This window comes from Nyctibius grandis, chromosome 12 (assembly GCF_013368605.1).
Source record: "Nyctibius grandis isolate bNycGra1 chromosome 12, bNycGra1.pri, whole genome shotgun sequence".
NCBI classification, from domain to species: domain Eukaryota; kingdom Metazoa; phylum Chordata; class Aves; order Nyctibiiformes; family Nyctibiidae; genus Nyctibius; species Nyctibius grandis.
Window position 1 is genome coordinate 21,065,811 of NC_090669.1, and position 19,291 is coordinate 21,085,101.

Sequence of the window (19,291 nt, forward strand, 5' to 3'; positions counted from 1 at the left end):
CAGCTTGGTCAGCAAAATCTAGTGGCTGGCACAGGGAAAGGCATGTCTGGGTCCCAAGGCTCTCGTTCTGGCTCTGTATGCAAGTACTGGAGTGCCTTAGACAAGTCACTTGATCTTTTCTGCCTCTGTTTCCCCAGCCATGAAAGAGACTTTCTTATGCAGGTCACAAGAAGGGAATTCAGCAACACGGCCTGGACTGACAGACACTACTGAAAAAACAACCCTCCACGCTCAGTTCTGCAAGTCCAGCAAATCAAAGCAGGGACCAAACCTGCTTCTGCCTTCCCAGCTCTCGACGCCTGCTGACCAGGCTGAGGATGGGCAGATCGACCACTCCATCGGGGGAACATCCCTGGCTGCAAGCTGACAGTGTTGCTCAGGTTTTATAGAGCTTTATAGAGCCTGAGCTGGGTAAAAAGACGCCTCCAATTCCACCCCTAACCGTGACTCTCCTGGGCTTACACCTCTTTTTGCCCTAGGCAACGGGCATTATACCACATCACACAGCTATTTTGGTACAGTACTTCAAAGCAGACTTACAAGGGCTAAGGGGACCACAGGATATAACGCATCAGAACTGCCCATCCCAGGAAAGCAGCCTTGCCATATCCTCCAGCAATGGGACAGCCATATCACGCCAATACTCAAACAGAGGAGCTCCTATGATTTCTACTCCTCTTCCCTCCAAATCAATTCACACCATTTACATGCTTGGTAGCAGCTCTGGCCTCAGGAGGTCTCCACAGAAATCTGCACCTTTTTTACAGCACACGTGCAACCTAGTCCAGCCTCTTCTTAGAAGAGAAGTCTCTACATGACTTGGTGAATGGTGCTTTGCTTTGACACCTGCCTGGTTTCATATGCCAAAATGTCTTCATGTGCCCAAAAATGTCTTCGTAGCACTCCTGAATGTAGCATCTGCCTCTAATTGGAGACAAGGAATAGGTCTTCTCCTGTGCCTGCCCAGCTCCAGTCAAGTATTGTTTCCTCCACCGTCTAACTCTTATTTCTCCAAGAGTACCCCAGCCAATGACGCTGGGGGGAGTACACAAGCCAAACACTTTCTTCACTTCGAAGTAAACCCAGAGAGACTCAGGTCCACAATCAGCTGTAAGCAAAGATACAGTGAGAATTAAACAGCCACACACTAATGAAGTTGTGTTTTTCCTAGAGGGGCTAAATCTTGCTGAATTAAATTTTCAGGAGCATGCTAAAGGTTTGTTGCCTTTGCATCTCAAGAAAGTTGCAGAGAAAATTCTGTCCAGTGTTTTGGTCACTTTGTAGCTCGGCTGCACCATTCCTGCCTGCAGAAGACACAAGCAAAGTCTCTGTAGGAATGGCACATCAGAGAGCAGCAGACTCAGCTCCCTGTATTACAAAGGAAGTAGATTCATAACAGGAGTGGTTGTTTTAACCTAAAAGCTATCTATTCTCCAAGCTGGAGAGCTCCAAGCTGCACCCAGCTCTTATCCTCGCTCAGTGCCCTGCATAAAGGCGAGGGCAGCTTTGCATTCCCCCATCCCTTCTACTTCATTTTTATTAGCTCAAAACAAGCCAGGTTGGATGAGGCTTTGAGCAACCTAGTCTAGAGGAAAGGTGTCCCTGCCTGTGGCAGGGGGGTTGGAACTAGATGATCTTTAAGGTCCCTTCCAACCCAAACCATTCTATGATCCTATAACCCCAAACAGTGCGACAGAGCCCACCCTTGTAAAGTGGAACAGAACCAACTGCAAACATGCGTCAACTTTTTTTACTTCCACGGGGCTCAGTGTGCGCTTGAAACCCAGCCGCTTTCAGCAGCCATGAGAGATCCACATCTAGCATAGCACGCAGGCTTGTGCTTCCTTCCCACCCTCAACAGTGGGGAAACAGGACAGAGAAAGGAAGAGGACAAAGCCCTTTCAGGTAGAAAATGCCTCTGTATTGTTACTGCTATTTAATCAAATGCACATCTGATGAGACAGAGCCCTAAGCCCAGGCCGTGAGGAGGCACAAATGCTTCTAAATATACAGACTATCTTCTCTCCCCTTTCCCTCCTTTTCTTCTCTGTTCATTTATTCACATCAGAAGAACAACTCGTCCTCCTCCCCCAGCGACGCACTGCTGGAAGCGATGCCTTTCCACTGAGACAGCAGCAGCAGGATCCGGGTCTTCTGTCTGCATTCACAACATCAAAAGCTTTTGCAGGAGCCTTTTGCTCCATGAAATATTTACTTCCTCCCGCCCAGCATGGAGACAGGGATACTTGGTCAATGAGGGCATATGGTCTAAAGGGCTATCCAGTATAAATTACCACGATTAACAAAGCAAGAAGCAGAGCAGAGCAGAGGAAGCCTGGTGCTCATCAAAAGTCTTCATTGGCTTATTGAGTTTGCTAACTAGTGCTGCTCCCTTAACCCTTTCCTGATGCAAGACAACACAAGACTCATGGCAACCACTGTTTTTAACCTGCAGGTGCTGGAATACGGACACGTGCTACCTGAGAATGCTTTAAGGTGGCAGTAATCACCACTGTTGCCAAAAAAAGGTCATTTCTCCCAGTTGCTTATTCCTACTTCTGTGATATTACCTCCTCATATTGGGTTAGATTAGCAGGGGAAATACAGAATTCATTTTAACCAAGATAAGCTCCTCGATCAGCACTCAATTGTATGAAGAAAGGCACAATTAGAAGACAAGATGTCTCTTTTGGTAGCAGTACTGGTTCACAGCAGCCTGAACCATCCTGTGACAGACAATCCAAGGGCACAACTGCACATTCACTTCAAGCTGGCATAACCACAGGCTAACATGCACCTTCATTACAAGTGTTTTTTGGACATCTGGAGGGTGCCTGACATGCAGAAACACCATCAGTCAGAGCAGTGGGCAGTTATGTGATGAGATCACCTAATCTTGCACTGGAGACAAGGCTTGCGAAACTGAGCAGAGGGAAGCAGCAATACAGAGATATCAATTTTGCTCTCCCAAGCTCTAAGCCTACTGCCCTCTCCAAGCAGTCAAACCACAGGAGTCCACAGCCAACACAGGTCAGGACCATCACATCAGCCCCACTTAGGCAACCTGAGTCTGTCCCATTTTAGTTTTTACTTTAGCCCCTTAGTTTTTCCATCAACTATTCAGTTTAGAGCCCACGAAACACTGCACTGGCTTACCACAAAAATCTCTCCTACCTGCTTGGAGTAGCCTCCATAGATGATTATGCTGCCCTCAGGACTGGTAGCCATTTGACACCCGGATCTTGGAGCAGGTCCAATCCCCGACGGAACCAGCTTGCTCCACGTGAAGGAGTCCAGGTGGAAGGCATACACATCATTGTAATAGATGTAATCTCTAGGGAGAGAAAATCAGCACATCACAGGTTTTTGTAATGGTCATCATTTAGGACAGGATAAAGTATCACTTCAGGAACAGCACCAGGAACCTCGGAAGAGGTGCAACACCTTATTCAGCTTCTTGCATTTATGGCTTGTCTCCTTCTGTAGCCGTAGCAATGTACAGAAGGTTTGTTCAGGTGAAGGTTACTATTTCAGTGCAACAAAATATACATATGCCCTGTTCTCCTACTAGTCAGATCACATACTGCTAGTGGAAAATGCTCTGCACAGGTTAAACTCCCAAGAACACAGCCAAATCTAGGGTGGGCTTTGCAGCTTGCACTGTGCTCCCAGGGACTGCGGTTATGCTGCTTACTGTCTCTGAGACAGTATGTAGCTCAGCTCTCTTCACAGTCCCCATGACAGTGTAGCTGTGACCTCACGTAGTCTGTGAGAGCCTACTGGAGAAGATGTTTCTAGGAAGACAAGGCTCTTTGACAAGATTCAGAGGCCAAAAGTGATGTACTAAGCTTTAGCTACAAGGATGAGCAGCTACCTCAGTGATTAGCTAAGTGGTACAATGGTTTCCCAAACACTTGAAGACTTTAAATCAAGATCACTCGTCTTTCTAACATAAAAGTCTAGTTCAGTAACAGTACTGCTGTTTCATTAATGCCCAGCTTTCTGTTACTGATGAAAGTCCACTGTCTTATTTTACAGAGGATTCAATACCACCAGCCATCCTGCAGTAACCCACCTTGCACTCTCATGGAAACCTCCAAAGATGATCAGCTGTCTTTTGCAAGCAACCATTCGATGTCCACTCCGTCCAGAGGGACCTCCTGATGCCCTGAAACACAAAGAAATTCCACTGATCAGCAAAACTCCCTTCCCTGTTAGTGTGTCAGTCCATTTTTATTGAAGTCATTGGCAGCTGGGCTGGTTGAGTTCAGCTTCTGTTCTCCTGGAATGGGAAATCACGGGGAACTTCGTTGCCTTAATACATATGTATGCTTTTCTCCAGAACAGTGTGTGTGCTTTTCCTGGAACTTTTGGTATTTGCAACACAGGCATGATGCAGTAACAATTTTATTCCTAATGATAAGCCATCTAGTCTCTAACAGCACCCAAAGTCTTGAAGTCTTTTCTGCTATGACTCAAGAGTTAATTTTTCAGGAGAGTTTAATGAATAGCAGTTAACTCCCACAATTGCAAGAGAGGCACTTCATCCAGAGATGTTTCTTCCAAGTACCAAGTAAGAGCCAGAGACTGGCTCTGACATCCACTCTTCTTCAGTGTCTTAGGAAATCACGTACCCATAGCATCTTCACTCATCCACCTGCAGTTAGGATATAACATCAAACTAGCGAGAAGACTTTGTAAATTACTTAGATTTCCTCAAGAACAAAGGCATTGCAGCAAAACAAGCCATCGTTATTATCTCACACGTTAAAAAGCAGCTACGCATCACTGTTCTGCTCTTTCAAGCCTTCCTGACCTTTCAGTTAAATGTGCCACTTCCATTTCCAGGAATAAGCGACAACACCCCATCTGTCACATCCAAAAGCTTCACACAAAGCCAGGCAGCTGGCAACGACGTTCCTGAGAGGCAATGAAGATGCACCTTCCTTCATGTTCACCCACAGACTGAGCATCATATGAGAGAGAACAAAAACAACTTCAAGAACTCTCAAAACAAAGGCAACTTTAGGCCAAACTGCAGAGAAAACTGGGTTTGATTTGTGTGTTCTCTGCCCCCATGGATTAATCTATCACATTTTCACTCTCGCTGAGGAGTCTCCCAAAGTGCACACAGTGAGCACCACTCAGCTCAGGAAGACTTCTCAAATAAGCAGTGTTAACATGTGTTAAGTGGTTGCAGAATCAGGGCCTAAATAAAGGAGAAACCTGCTCACTGTTGAAAACAACAGCAAAATCTGAACTCACAACTCTACTGCTACACTTTAACTGGCAGCAGGTAGCTGTAAAGTGTGGTGATAGATTTCTGTGGAGAGAGAAAATGAGGGCCCTTATTCACCATCAAAAATGATGATTTCACACCAGTCATAATGAAAAACCCCAAGCAGAACAGCAGCGTTTGGGTAAGACTGAATTAATATTGATTGCTTGGACTTTTCATTCTAACAGCGAGTAGGGTTTTCTAGGCATTTACTGGATTTTTAAGTATCACCCTGCAGAATAGCACCTCTAGTATTAATTTCATCAAGATCTGAAATCAGTATTTTCTCTTCTGTAACAAAGCTCCCACATTATTATTCCAAAGGATGGCATCTTTGAAAAATCTTTTTTTTTAAAGGAAAGAAGGAATTAAAAATCAACATTGACAATAAAATCCTGTTCTCAGAGAATATCTTCTGCCTTCCTTCTCAAACAGGTTTCCTCCAAGTCAAAAATAAATTCTGAACAACAAAAAGTTTATTCATTGATGTGTGTGTTTTAATAAAAAAGTTCCCACAAGTGTACAATTAACTCAAAGTCACCAACAAAAACATCCAGTCTGGGGCGTGATACGAATTCAGAGAAGTCTCACCAGCACCACTTGCTCTCCATCACAAGGCTGTTCTCTCCTTTCTTTAGACTAGCAATAGAAGCTACGAGAACAGATGCTGAAACACCGTCCCAGGAGGCCTCACCCTGCACAGCACCGTATCACCTCAGCTTCCCTGGCCTTAGACATTGCAGGAATCAGCTATAAAGGCAAGTTTACAGCCTTTGATGTAAGGATATGCCCTCCTAAACTTGCAACAACTGCTCTTAGAAAGTATTTTTACACGGAGCTATTCATACAGCCAAGGTCCTTTGTCCACAGCCTCCAAACACAACACTGGAAAAGCCAAATGGCACAGTCAACCAGGACTGGCAGGAACGTATAACCACGCTGCCACTTCAGAAGGCACTTGCTGCAAGCTCAAAGACTTGTTTCCCAAAAGCAAACTGTTTCCTTTTACCTGTATCATTGCTCGTGGTCCAAAACAAGCATTTTGGAAATGGTTTCACAGGCTTTATGATTAATACACTACTTCATGGGGTTGACACCAGAAAGCAGACATGTGGGAGGGAGCTGTAAATTCTCCAGACTTTTTTTAAAAATAGATTAAAAGATAAGTCTGGATAAGGGCAGGCTCTACACATGTACAGCATGAGTCTGATCAGAGCCGCTCCATAAGGAATTTGCTTTTGCTTGTGGAGTTACTCTGGGACTTAAAGTAACATAACAGACCTGAATTCAGCCTCCAGATTCAAGAACTTACACGACTTACATGTCACAGTGGCTACAGACTGCAGAAGTGAGTTGTTACCTTTTTATTCATTCCTTCATCTAGAGGACGCTCAGATGAATCTCGGAACTCTTCCACAACAATAAAAGTGATGATGCACAGAACATCCCATCAAAGGGGCATTTCAGGACAAAGCACTTTTACCCTCCAGCGCTCGAGGCAGCTGAAACACAGGACTTGAGCTTTACATCCTACACTTGTGAATGCAACAAGCGCTCCGTTCAATGGCACACATAGAGTGTACCCGTGTGTTTGTATACTCAGTTAGGAAGCACACAAGTGAATATGCCGTTGCCACGAGGCACAAAATCCTCCAATCAAGTCCCCCGCAAAGTCAATCAACAGTTGTACGTTTGGATCCTGATCTACCAAAGAACAAGCTCACAAGACTCACTTCTGGGCTGACAGAGGAAGTCTACTCAATGGTACACCAAAACACCCTTCTTTAAGTACTAATGCACCTTTCTACCTTGTCCTGCAGGACCTGATCTTTCTGGTGACAGATAGCACACAGGCAAGAAGAGCCATCAATCAGAAACAAACCTATGCTGAAAGGCATCCTGCGCTGCGGTGACTGCTCCAGTTCTCTCCGTAAACAGCGTTAAACATACGTTTGTGAAACGCTACCCTGAAATATTTATAGCACCACGTCTCACAAAACTGTTGTGGGAAGTATCATTAATATTCCAGTGTTAAAGGGAAGGGAGCTATACAGGCTGAAAAGCAAGACAAAGAGCTACACAGAGGAGGGATCTGCCAGTTCCCAAGCACAACTCCAAAGCGTGATGTTCCCTATCTCTCTTTGAGGGAGTGCACTGGGCCACACAGAGCTAAATATGAATGCTCTCTCTAGGAAGGAATGAGGCAATTAGGTTAAAATATTGCTTAGCTCTAAGGTAGAGTAACAAACAGTTCATGCACTGAGGCAACCTTGTGCATCCCACACATGATAAGGTGGTTCCAATACGACAAAGTCAGTTGCTGGCAAATCTTCTAATGGGCTGGGATTTGTTGTTTGGACCATCTTTGTGCATGCAAAATGCAAGTAAATATAGCTAAATATAGCAATTTTTAACTCTGTCAAGCAGACTGGCACCACTGTGCTCTGCTAGGAGACAATGGAGATCCACTTCCCCAGCAGCCTTTGCAGACACAGCCCAGGGATGTTATTCACAGGAACGAGTTATTCAAGGTTTTCTCTCCAGAAGTGTTTCACAGTCAAGCCTCTTATAGCACGAAGATGGTCTGTGGAATGAACTGTAGGCCAGGAAGGACAACATAATTGTTTGAAATCTAAGCAGTGGAGCTGGAATAACTAGATTTCCTAGAACTGCAAGTTCAGGTCACAGCAGGGTCATCTCTGCTATTCAATCCACACAAACCAATACATTCAAACCCACCTGAAACCCGGCACGTGATTTTTCCCATGTGGAACAGAAACAGAAACTTTGTCTCTCTTGCCCACACATTTCTTAATGAATAATTATGTTCCTCTATTATTTGCACTAAAATGACATCCTCCAAACCCAACTGAGTTTACTCAGTACCAGTCTGCACCCCAAATGTCCATCACCAGGCATTTATTCAGGTAACACTGCTACCATATTGGACACGTGGAATTACTGCTTGGCCTGCTCTGCGAAGGCTTCTTGTACCAGGGCTGGTGCCCCATCATGACCCAACAAACCTATACAACCTGGCCTCTCCTTTTAGTCTTCCCAAACATGTTCACTCTCCCAATACCACTAGCCCCCAAGCTGACCCTCACTGTCACCAGTCATCCCAGCTGGTTAATGACAATCCAAAATAAGCAAGTGCTTGACTTCAGACAGACATGAGAAACCTATGTGGAAAAATGACAGCAGCAATGGGGCTCCCTGGCAAGAAAAGCAAAATGCTGAAGGAAGTGAAACGCAGCACGTGTTATGATCATAGTTTTAAAAGAAGTAGGAAAAACCCTCGTACAACTCAACAGTCATCTCTCCCCTTTCCTCTTCCCCTTTCCAAGCAGACTGTAATCGAGATGCCATATGGAAAAGCAAAGAGGCAGCAGAAACTTGATTTTCACACTCAGCCAGGTTAGCATTAAAACAAAGACATCCCCTCCCAGCCTCCTCCACCAGATGCCTCATTAATGCAGCTCTTGGAGCTCTGCCCAAGGATGGGGAGGAGATGCACTTTGGGTTTTTTGAACACTGGGACCAGGGCACAGGCATTTTCAAAATTCCAGCAAGGCTGAAAGACAGACATCCACCCAAACACATCAGGAAGCTCAAAGAGAGTAGATCCTGCATGGGGCAGGGAGAGAGAAAAGATCATCTCTCCAGGGCACTTTCACCCATATAATTTATGATATTCACTTAGAAAATGTGTATCCTTTTATCTACTAAGAAACACTGAAGTATCAATGTCTTCAAATGCATCCTTCCACTGTGGCATGGCAGCCAAGGTGACATGTGATAACCAGTACCTGGGGATGGAGGGTAGCTCTGTGTGGCTTCAAGAGTACAGGTACCTAGAACTTGCTCCCTAGGTGGGACTAGGAACCCACCTTGCCAATCCAGCTCCCTCCTCACTAACTGTAACAACCCATCACAACAAAATCTCTTGCAATGGTTTTAGTCCACCTGGGGCCTGGGACACACTGGAGGCATCCTGCAACTCGCAGCACACGCAAACTTCATGTTCAGCTCCAGAGGGGGCACGGGTAATTTGCAGTGTAAGTTACACGCAGCATCCCCGAGGCTGCTCTCCCACATGGGATAAGATGCGGGATGAGTAGAGCCTCATAACCACCTCATTTCCTCTTCCCAGGCAGGTCAAGTACTGCAGCAGTTGTTTTGGGAGTGGAAAACCCTAAATCAGCTCTACAGCAACGCATCTGTGAACCCACGAGAGAACAATCTGCATCATCAGTGGCTGAGCTAATGAAGCCTCATCTGGATTCTCCAATGGCTCACAAAAAACAATCTCCCACCCTCGCTTTCCCTGCAGCTGGGTATTAACACTGCTCTCCGGTGAGGATTTTTTCAACCAAGAGTTTGGTTGAAATGTCAACCCTTTCTCTCAGCAAGGGAGTCTGTGGTGAGCATCACTTCCCCCCCGCCACCTGCTTATATGAAACCGGTAGGGACGTAACATGCTTGAGTTCATCGCCTTTATTTGGCTGAGATTGAGCAAGGGATTCAGAAGTTATTTTGGGGGAGCTGGGAGGGGTACAGCCACAGTCATTACGTCAGCTTCTGCCTAACAACAATAGGCAGAGCAGCCTGCAGAGTGACAGGTCTTTTTAATCCTTGCACCTCTTAAAGAGCCCTCCAACATTTCGCAGGGTTTCTCTAACCACCACTTCTCAAAGACAAGCAGGGCTCACTAGAGTAAACCTGGCTTCCTGTAACACCACAAATTACACGCCTGGAGCCAAGAACCACACTGATGGACAGGAACCAGCCACTTACGAATCAAACAGTTTTCTCTCAGCCTCCCAGAGCTACTCAAAAGGACAATCCCTGCATCCTCGCAGAGCAGTCAGCTGCCGGGGATCCTGTGCTGTGAAGCATCCTTCGAGCTCAGCCTGTTCTGGACTCCTTGGGATTTCTGCGCTTTGGCTCCATATGCCCCCCTGCACCTTCCACACTAGAGTCCCTTCAGTGTTACGTTAACATTAGGAAAATTAAACCTCCAAATTTCTCCCGTGTCAGGCAATATCAATGCTACCACTTTGCAGGGAGAGGGAAAAGGCAGACAGGCACGAGGATTCACCGTGCGGCCTCAGAAATGTGCCAAGGCAGAGTCAGGGTATCCGTCTCTGCACAGCTCAGTCCTAAACCACCCTCACAATTACTGTGCAAGAAGAGACGGACACAGACAACAGGCACCCACACTCTGTAAGTGGGGCGAAAAGTGATCAACCTGGGCTGGTTTAGGGCTTCCCACGTGAAGGAAGGACATGGAGCTCACAGCCAGGAGCTCGACAGGTCAAACAGCAGATGAGCGAGTGTTCAAAAGCTGCTGCCTTCCCCAGTGCCACCTCAAGGGTCAGCTGCATGGGAGTTCCAGCCTACCCAAAGATGTGCTCTGACTAATCTCAAATCCAAGAGAAAGTCTATATCAAAGTTAGAACCAAAGCCACATCTCCTGCCTCTCAGTCCACTGGATGACCCACCAGACCTCCTCTTCTCTCATGCAAATATAATCATGAGCAGCAAAACCAAGAAACCAAAGATTAAGGAAACATTAGCAGAAGACTTCAGGCCAGATCCACAGAAGATATTTAGACACCTTAACTCCTGTCCAAAACTACCAGGGCATTTGGCACTTATTTACTTTGACAGGTCTGAATTACTGGCTTGTTTACTCCCACGGGATCTTGAGGCAGCAAATGCCAGTTACCAGGAGTGAAGTTGGCTCTGTGGATAGATACAAGCTGTCTTCTCAAGCAATGGTGAAACTGGGAGATCCTTCTACTGGTCTTGTACAGCTCAGCCAGAAGGATCCCAGGCAGATGGAGCAACAAGTACTGTTTTGAAGTTGGACATCTACACCCACCATGGCTGGGAGGACTCTTGTCTTCAGTTAAGTAACACCCAAGCACACCCATGCTCCAAAAATCATCACGTATTAAATAAAACAGCTTTGGCCTCAATAGACTTGGAACACATCTCTCATTTCCAGATCATTCTGGAAGCTGTCCTCTCCCCCATTTCTAGGATGGACACCTCTGTACTCAAGGGAGAGATGAGCAGACAGCTGGGAAATCACAGCACTATACCAGGAATCAAACCCAGATCATGCTGGCACAGTTCCTCATGAGGTCAACATCATCAACTTCAGAACACATCACAGAATCACAGAATACCAGGTTGGAAGGGACCTCAAGGATCATCTGGTCCAACCTTTCTTGGCAAAAGCACGGTCTAGACAAGATGGCCCATCACTTACTTGATTTGCTCCCAGGTCTTGGTAGCCAAATGCAGGACCCAGAGATCCTTGTAATGATAGAACTGTTCCCCGTTGGGAGATGCAAACTCCCCGCCAAATACCCACAGCTGCCCGCCAGCTGTGGGCACCACTGCCGCCTGCCAGGAGAAGAAGGAAGAGCTGGATCAGACAAGAGTTCGGAAACCAGAGACAGGAGAACTTTATCAGTCAAATGTGCAGCTGCCTCCAAATACCAGAGAGCAGAAAAGTTGCAGTGGCTGCTGCTGTTTGGCTTGACAACAGCAGCTCTCTGGGGCTGATGGAAGGGGAATGTTAATGCAAGTTCCTCATCGTTTAGCACACCTTCCCTATAGCAAAGGAAAGTCGGCCAAGGAGCTGGGCTCTTCCCAGCTCCTAGCATCCTGAGTTCCAGTTCTACAAATTCAAAGTTCCCTGGGAAGCATCTTAGGATTTAGTTTAACAACAATTGTTCAAATCCCTCTGTTCACCACAAAGAAACCTCTCCACAGCTAAGGCTCAGCAACATTTCACTCATCCTTTACTCACATAAATAGCATCCTGCAGAAGACATACTGCGGCTGATGAACTCAGGCATGGGAGGAACAGGGGCACTTTCTGCCTCCAAGACACATCTAACATCTCAGCACCGGGCAGGCAGAGTGACACAGGGAAAAGTCTTTTGGAAAAGGCCATTAACAGTGCACAATTGTCCTTTGCAGTTTTTGTAGATTACAAAACAACTAAACAGTAAAGAAGCCAAGCTGCAGCTCAAGTCCCAACCTGATGCTTCCCAAGACCTGAAAAGCATTACTGCTCCCTCTGAAGAAACAAAAAAAAACCCACACAAAAAAACCCAACCAGAAAACCCCCAAACACAGAAGTAAATGTGCAGCATTTGGACAAGAGAAGACTGTTACTGCTTTGATTAGGGCAAGTAGCAGACAGGAGAGTATCAAAGGGGTTTCTTTATTTTTTTTGCACAGGGCAGCACCAGAACACTGCTATGATACAGCTGACAGTTAAAAACAGGGAGAGAAGAGAAAGACTCTACTTCATTAAAATTATTCGCATAAGGGCTAAGGAAAAAGGAAGGAATTCCAAAAAGGAAACCATGTGACTCTGCAAATTTCTTCCTGGACCGGGACCTCTTGGGTTATTTACACTACAAATTCTTCCACACATGTTTTTTCCCGGGTACCCATCACACATCGACATTGGGATAATGACCTCCTCCTTCAGAAACGCTTCATTACCTGTCTGTCTTTCCCAGCAAACAGCAAAGAAGATTTTTAGCATCAGACACATGACTGTGCCTTGACATGAACCAGCCTATACATGCAACGATAAAACACATGAGAAAATATGAGGTGTGTTTGCAAGCAGGATTTGTGGGAACATGAAGTTACCTAAACACAAAGGGGATACATGCCTGATTTTCATGGGTATCTGTGCTTAAAAGCTTAAGGGGAAGGTATATACAACAGCCTGCTCATACTTGTGTGTGACGTTTTGAAGAGCTGGCTCAAAATTCATAACGTAGCCAAACTTTTTCCTTAAACAACTGACAACATCCATCCATAGCTATTCTCCCCTCAGCTCTGTTTAACTGACGTAATGAAGCCAGTGTAACTCAGAGGATTGCGTGTCAGGAACCAGAGACGACAAATAAGACTGAAAATATGCACATACAAACCCACGGACACGCTTCTGTTTACCTGTGAACTAGTGCAGAATGTGTGTTAAAAATAAAGTCCCAGGGAACACAACAAACCAGTCAACTAATGAGGCTGAACTGCCTCCTGCACGACTATAATTAATTATCAGACGGAAAACTTATTGTTGGAGCAGGACTCCTCAGATTTCTCATTTTATTTCTGCTGCAATCCAGCGGCAGCTCCCTGATGCACAGCCTGCCTGCTCGGTTCACATGCAGCTGCTAGACAGCCACCTGCTGGCTACCAACACCCCAACAAGCACCTCGCAGCTCCACACCCACCAAACCAACCTCCTTTACACCTAGGGAAACGAGTGGTTGAATTTATGGTCTCCTTGTGGAATTTGGCCTCTGAAATCAAGTTCTATTTTAAGCACCACAAGGTAGCCCAAGCATCAAGTTAGAGGCTTTCAATTCAAGAAAGCACATGCAACTCAGAGTAATACCAGCATTTAGGCATAGTACAAAGGTATATGAACCTAATCAGGGTATCAGATCTTACCAGGAAGCTCTAAAGAGCTTTGGCCACGGGTAGGAAAATAACGTTCGCATCCTGTATGGCATTTGGAAATGTACCAGTCACCCAGCCACTTGCTGCGACAAGTAAGATAATTATCAGACAGCTGGCGAGGACCAAAGACCTGCAAAAAATACAAGTCTTTGGTCCAGTTTCTAACGTGCAGGTGTTCACATAAAGTAAACAAACCCAAATCCTTCATCATCGCAACCAGCCAGTGACCTTAATGACACAGGCACCAGACAGGTGAATTCTAGGGGAGTCTCATGATATCCCAAAGAAAATTTAGTCAACTTTGTCTACTGCCTTTGCAGACAGAAGAAAAACAGTCCATCTGCCACAGAAAAAATATGACAACCCAAAGGCAGGACACATGCAGTCAGTGCTAGCAGTCCACCGTGTCCACAGTTGGGACACTTGGTAAAGCCCAACTGCTACACGCTAGCAGGAACGCCCTATAGTAATGGGTCTTTCACATTGCTGGAGTGGCAGTATCTGCAATGCCCACAGTTGCAGGCCTGCAGCATTAAGGAAATAATTATGCACAGCAACTCTGCCACTCATAGCACTTTGGTCAAATTCTAAGTTATACCCTCACAAGGATTTTGAAAATTCAGTGCCATCCTGGGATTATGGATGGTTGAGCTGGTCCCTATATAATGCAGCAAAGAGAGTTCATCTTCGAAAGAAGAGTCTCCCCCACGAGTTCTGCTTGAGTCCTGCCGAGCCAACAGATATGACTCCAAATCTTCATTCTGTACTTAACATTTCCAGAGGCCACCCAGTGATCAGAGAGCACAAGCACCTTGGACAGGCTTGGACAGGCCCCCTCAGCCGAAGAGGTGAAGTGACACCATTGGCAGCCCATTACAAGGAGAATGAAGAGAAGCCAGAAACCCTCAGGGGGAAAAAAAAAAGAAGTCAACTCCCATCCATCTTTAGCGCAGCGTTAGAACAATTCCAACTGCTGCTCTGGCACCCAGTACTTTACCTGGTGAGCACATCGCCTTGGTGGTGGGTTGGGGATCTCTACTTTAGACCAGCTGTTCTTCCGGATGTTGTAAACATACAGGTCGTTATACAGGTAAGTCTGTTAGAGAGTAAGAGAAAATACACATCACCACAGCTCTCCACTGGTCAGGGTCAGTCTCTCCAAGCATAGGCACCCATGAGGGTCATCTGTGAGTCCAGGGGAGAAGGAGCACAGCGCCAGCTTTGCAAAGTAACAGCTCACTTGCCTCATCAGGCAGGGAAGGAGAATAACCACCTCCTCCACTAGACTGGGAATCAGCAACTTTTCCAGAGTGATCCACTGGACTGGACTGTTCTTTCCCAACTCCTTGGTTAAGCCTGTGATAGCTCGAGATATGAGGACTTAAGAAGTTGGAGCTTAACACAGATGTGCACGTTAAAGTTGCCCAAACTGCTGCTCAACTCGAGAGACAGGAACAGCTTAAGGTAGTGAAGCAAGCAGAATTAGTTTAGCACATCACGTTGGGTGATCTTAAGGCAGCCAAGTATCACTGGCAGGCTTGAGTTTTCAAGCTACAGTATGTACAACCTCTTAGGGTCATAAAGACCAGTTTGTCTCCAGGAGCACAATAAACACTTGCAGCTTGCAGAAATTCAGTAACAAGAGTGCCCACTCACAAACATTTACTATTGTACACATCTCCAAGGCAGGCGATGCCTTGCCAGCAGTACAACTGCAGAAGTACTTTGTTTTGAAAAGTAGAAGATAGAGATTCTTCAATAGTTATCGAAAATGAGGAGCAGATATGGCTACAATTAAGTCTGGAGAAATTATGAAGCCCTGAAATATTGATGCTGAGACAATCACTCTGACTCCTTAATGGGTTCTAGCATGTCTCCTTCCTGCCAACTGTTCAGGCATAAGACAGTATCACGGCAGAATTAAAAGGCTATTTTGCTCTCATTCAGGGACAAATACATATTTTATGAGTGCTGCCTTGAAATTCACTTCAAATGAGACTCATGCAAATTACAGTAAAAGGCGGGGAGAGGGTGGAATAAAGAAGAAAAAATGGAAGTATACGTTACTTTTTGGCCATTGAAATATTCGCCTCCAAAAAGGATCAATTCGTCTTTCTCAGGGTGAGCAGAGAGGGAGCCGTTCAGCCTGTGAAAGAAAAAAGAATGGCCAAAACAGTAGATGTTTAAAACTCAGAAGCTTGCAGCCTTTAACTCAGCTAGCACTAGCACCTCTGCCCTCTAGCCACAAAGGTCTCTCCATCATCTGCCAAATTACTAGGCTGTGACATTCACCCCAGGGCGAAAAACTTCTCAAAGAAATTAACTTCTTAAAAACTTCCAGCAAGATTAATTTGACACTGTCTGAAATCGTCTCCTATTTTAGGAGTACACGTTACACTGTCATTTAACACGCCTTTTGACGTGAGCTCTTGAATTTTAATGCTGGTGTGTCAAGAACAAAAATTAGTTTTATGAGGGCACGTAACTACGGGTCGAACTGGGCTGTCTCGTATCAACTTATCTGTGTCATTATTCTGCAGTCACCACTGGTCATCGCTCATCCACAGAGTGTTTTGCACCATGCAGAGACAGATCCCTATCACTGCCAAGGAGGAACTAACTGTAACACTCCTGTGAGATTAACAGTAGTGTACTGACCTGTCCACCACACAGAGAGGAAAATAGATATCACAGAGAAAGCCATTTATTTAACAAGCCACAGGAAACAGGAATACAGAACCTAGAAGTATGTGGACCCCAAGCTATCCTTGATAAAGTGTCTTGTATCTCATGACACAACCTTTTGCCTCTTAAGTCCTTTCAGATTTCTAGTCCAAATCCAAAACTTCCTCTTAACTTTTATTTTTCATCAAAGCCCTGTAATCTAACCCTGCTTTGCCTCCTTTGTGCTGATGGGATGATTAAAAAGCAGATTTTAAGGCCAAAAAAAAAGGCTTTTGGTCCCTTTTTTAACCAGGGATTCAATATACCAGATATTTTATAACTCCAGATATCAGCTCTGCCAGATACGCCTTCCACTCTTGGGAAATACCTTTATATAAATAAATTTCATTAAAAGCACCATCAATCGCTGTATAAGTGATAGCCAAAGCCCCATACAATCTCTTACCTGGGTGAGGGGGGTGGGCAGGATGACTCAATTACTTGTGTCTTTTTAGCATCTAAACTCTGGAATTCTGCTATCAGGGCTTCAAGATCCTCCTGAAAATAAAAAGCCAGACAGGAGCTTCTTGACATGCACAGAGCTGCCTGCACACCACATGAAACCACCACTCACCTTCACAATTGCCCTTTTCTTAAAAAAAATTGTCTGCTCAGGTTCCCTTCATTCAACTACAAGAAATGGATGCTGAGTACTTCCACATATGCTTTAAAGATTGGTTTCCCCTAAAACAGTAACAAGCTGCTCAGAAGAGTCCTAAAAGGATGGCACACAAAGTGCATTTAGTGCACACCTGCTATTCCTGCAGCAGAAACCCTGCACAAATCAGCAAGTAAATGCAAATCATTTCAGCCCTAACAAAGTGATGAGCAACTAAACGCTACAATCCAGCTAGTCCTTTTCTCTGTCTGCAATGGAAAAATGCTTAAATGGAACTGGAAACACTTTTTTTACTCCCAGCTCAAATTTATCTGGAGAGAAACCTGCACATATTTTTATTCTCTTTCAAAGTCTTGCCAATTAAAAATAAAATCTGCAGATAGACAAAGTTGCAAGGGCAGAAGCAGGACTGCAGCCAGGGGGAGTTTCTGATCCACGATCTCTCCTACAACCCCCATTGCTCACCATCTCCCTTCAGTTAACCTTTCTGAAGGTGTGGTCAAAGCAGAAATTCCCAAAAGCTGGGGATTTTCCTTCTGTAGCATGGCATCAGCTCTCCCTGCAGCCAGGATACATGTACACTAGCACCTTCCATGTCTTCAAGTTTTGCATTATGCTGGTAACACCACGTTTTGACCAGGGAAAGGTAGCTGTTTTGAGGTCTAAATACAAGCCCCCACTCTAGGAGTAAGAGAAACATTTTCATTTGCTTTTACAACCAGAAGAAAAGAATGGGGGGGATGGAAGGCAAGAACTGAACTGAATTTTCTCGTCCTGCTTTTACATCTTCTGTCACACGCTGCACCCAACTTGTCAGCGATATGGCGAGGTCTCCCTGGTAGCAGTTTTCATTTCACCCCTTATCCTCTTTTCCCCTTGCCCGAGTGCCCTCGCACACAGGCGCTGGCACCTCCACTACCCTTAGCTGACCCGCAGGTGTGAGCACGAGCACTGCTTTTTCACCAGGACTGCCCTAACACTAACCCTAAAACTTTCACGAGATGTGCACTGACCTCTAAACCCCTCCGCCTGCACATCTCGTACCCGGCTGATGACCTGTGGGCACCCAAGGGACTTAACCAAGTTACAGCCGCTTGCATTTGGATAAACTCCTTTACTTTCAACTTGAAAGACCCCTGCCTCCAACCCACTCCTCCAGCCTCCCCGTGCTGCCACCTCCACTGACAGTTTTACCTTCAGGCCCCGTTTCACAAAACACCCCGAGACCCACAGAGCGCCCAACGCCTCAGGGGAGGAGGCCCAGGCCCTGCGGGCCGGGGCTACCGGAGCCCCCCGCTCCCGCCCCTCACCTCCTCCTTCTTGGCTCTGCGGGACACCTTCCTCTCCATCTTCGCGGCCGTCTTCTCAGCCCCCTTCCCCTTCTTTTCCCGCTTCCCCTTCTTCCCCATGGTTGAAAGGCCGGGCTAGGCCGCGCGGGAAGCACCGCGCTCGCCGCGCCGCCCTGGCCGCCCCGGGCGCACCGAGGGGCGGGCAGTGGCACCCGCCTCGGCCCGGCGCTTTCAGGCCGCGGCCCGCCTCCTGCCCGAGCGGCGTGGCCGCGGGAGCCCTCTGCTGGCCCGGCGGACCCGCCACGGGCGCGCCGCCTTCCCGCCCGCGGCTCCTCCGCTGCGGGCTGAGGCTGAGGGAACGCGGCGAGCTGAGGCCGTCCTGGGCCGGCCCTGTGAGCCGCGCCGCGCCGGAGAGAGGCTTTAATACGGCTCCACACACCGCCTGCCACCCGCCCTCAGAGTCCAGATCCCCTTTTGACTCTTGTCCCCATTTATTCCTGCCTGGAGGAGACCGTTGAACCCACAAAATGGCCCCATCCCCTCACACAAAATGGCCCCTCCCAGGGAAGGGCCTAGGGGTTGCCCAAAGGCGTTAGCCAGGCCTGGGGGAGGCCCTGCACAGAAATAAAAATGAATTTTGGGTTGAAAACCATGGGGATTGGGGGGGCTGCACAAGGGTTTTTGTTTTCAGACACAAGGTTTTGGAAATGGGATTTATCCAGAGAGACCTGAGGCATTGGAAAGCTGAAGGAAACAGCGGGCACTGTGAGGCGATGCTGACCTTGAGGGAAGGAATAATGACGATGTGGCTTTTTACGTGGTATTTCATATGGATGCAGAGCCCAGGTAAAATTTCTGGGACAACGCCAAGTTTGA

At 46.4% G+C, this 19,291-nt stretch overlaps 1 protein-coding gene across 1 annotated transcript in view; it reads right to left on the reverse strand.

The window, feature by feature from the left end:
- The window catches only part of KLHDC4 (kelch domain containing 4), a 28,437-nt gene extending 9,811 nt beyond the window's left edge, over window positions 1-18,626 (reverse strand). Inside the window, exons 1-7 of the mRNA XM_068411561.1 lie at window positions 18,437-18,626; window positions 16,914-17,005; window positions 15,851-15,929; window positions 14,781-14,879; window positions 11,559-11,695; window positions 4,076-4,168; window positions 3,175-3,334 (exon numbers count right to left, since the gene is read on the reverse strand). Coding sequence (XP_068267662.1) covers window positions 3,175-3,334; window positions 4,076-4,168; window positions 11,559-11,695; window positions 14,781-14,879; window positions 15,851-15,929; window positions 16,914-17,005; window positions 18,437-18,535 — 759 coding nt within the window. The 5' untranslated portion in view covers window positions 18,536-18,626. The remainder of the gene's footprint in view (window positions 1-3,174; window positions 3,335-4,075; window positions 4,169-11,558; window positions 11,696-14,780; window positions 14,880-15,850; window positions 15,930-16,913; window positions 17,006-18,436) is intronic.
- Window positions 18,627-19,291: the final 665 nt, after the last annotated feature.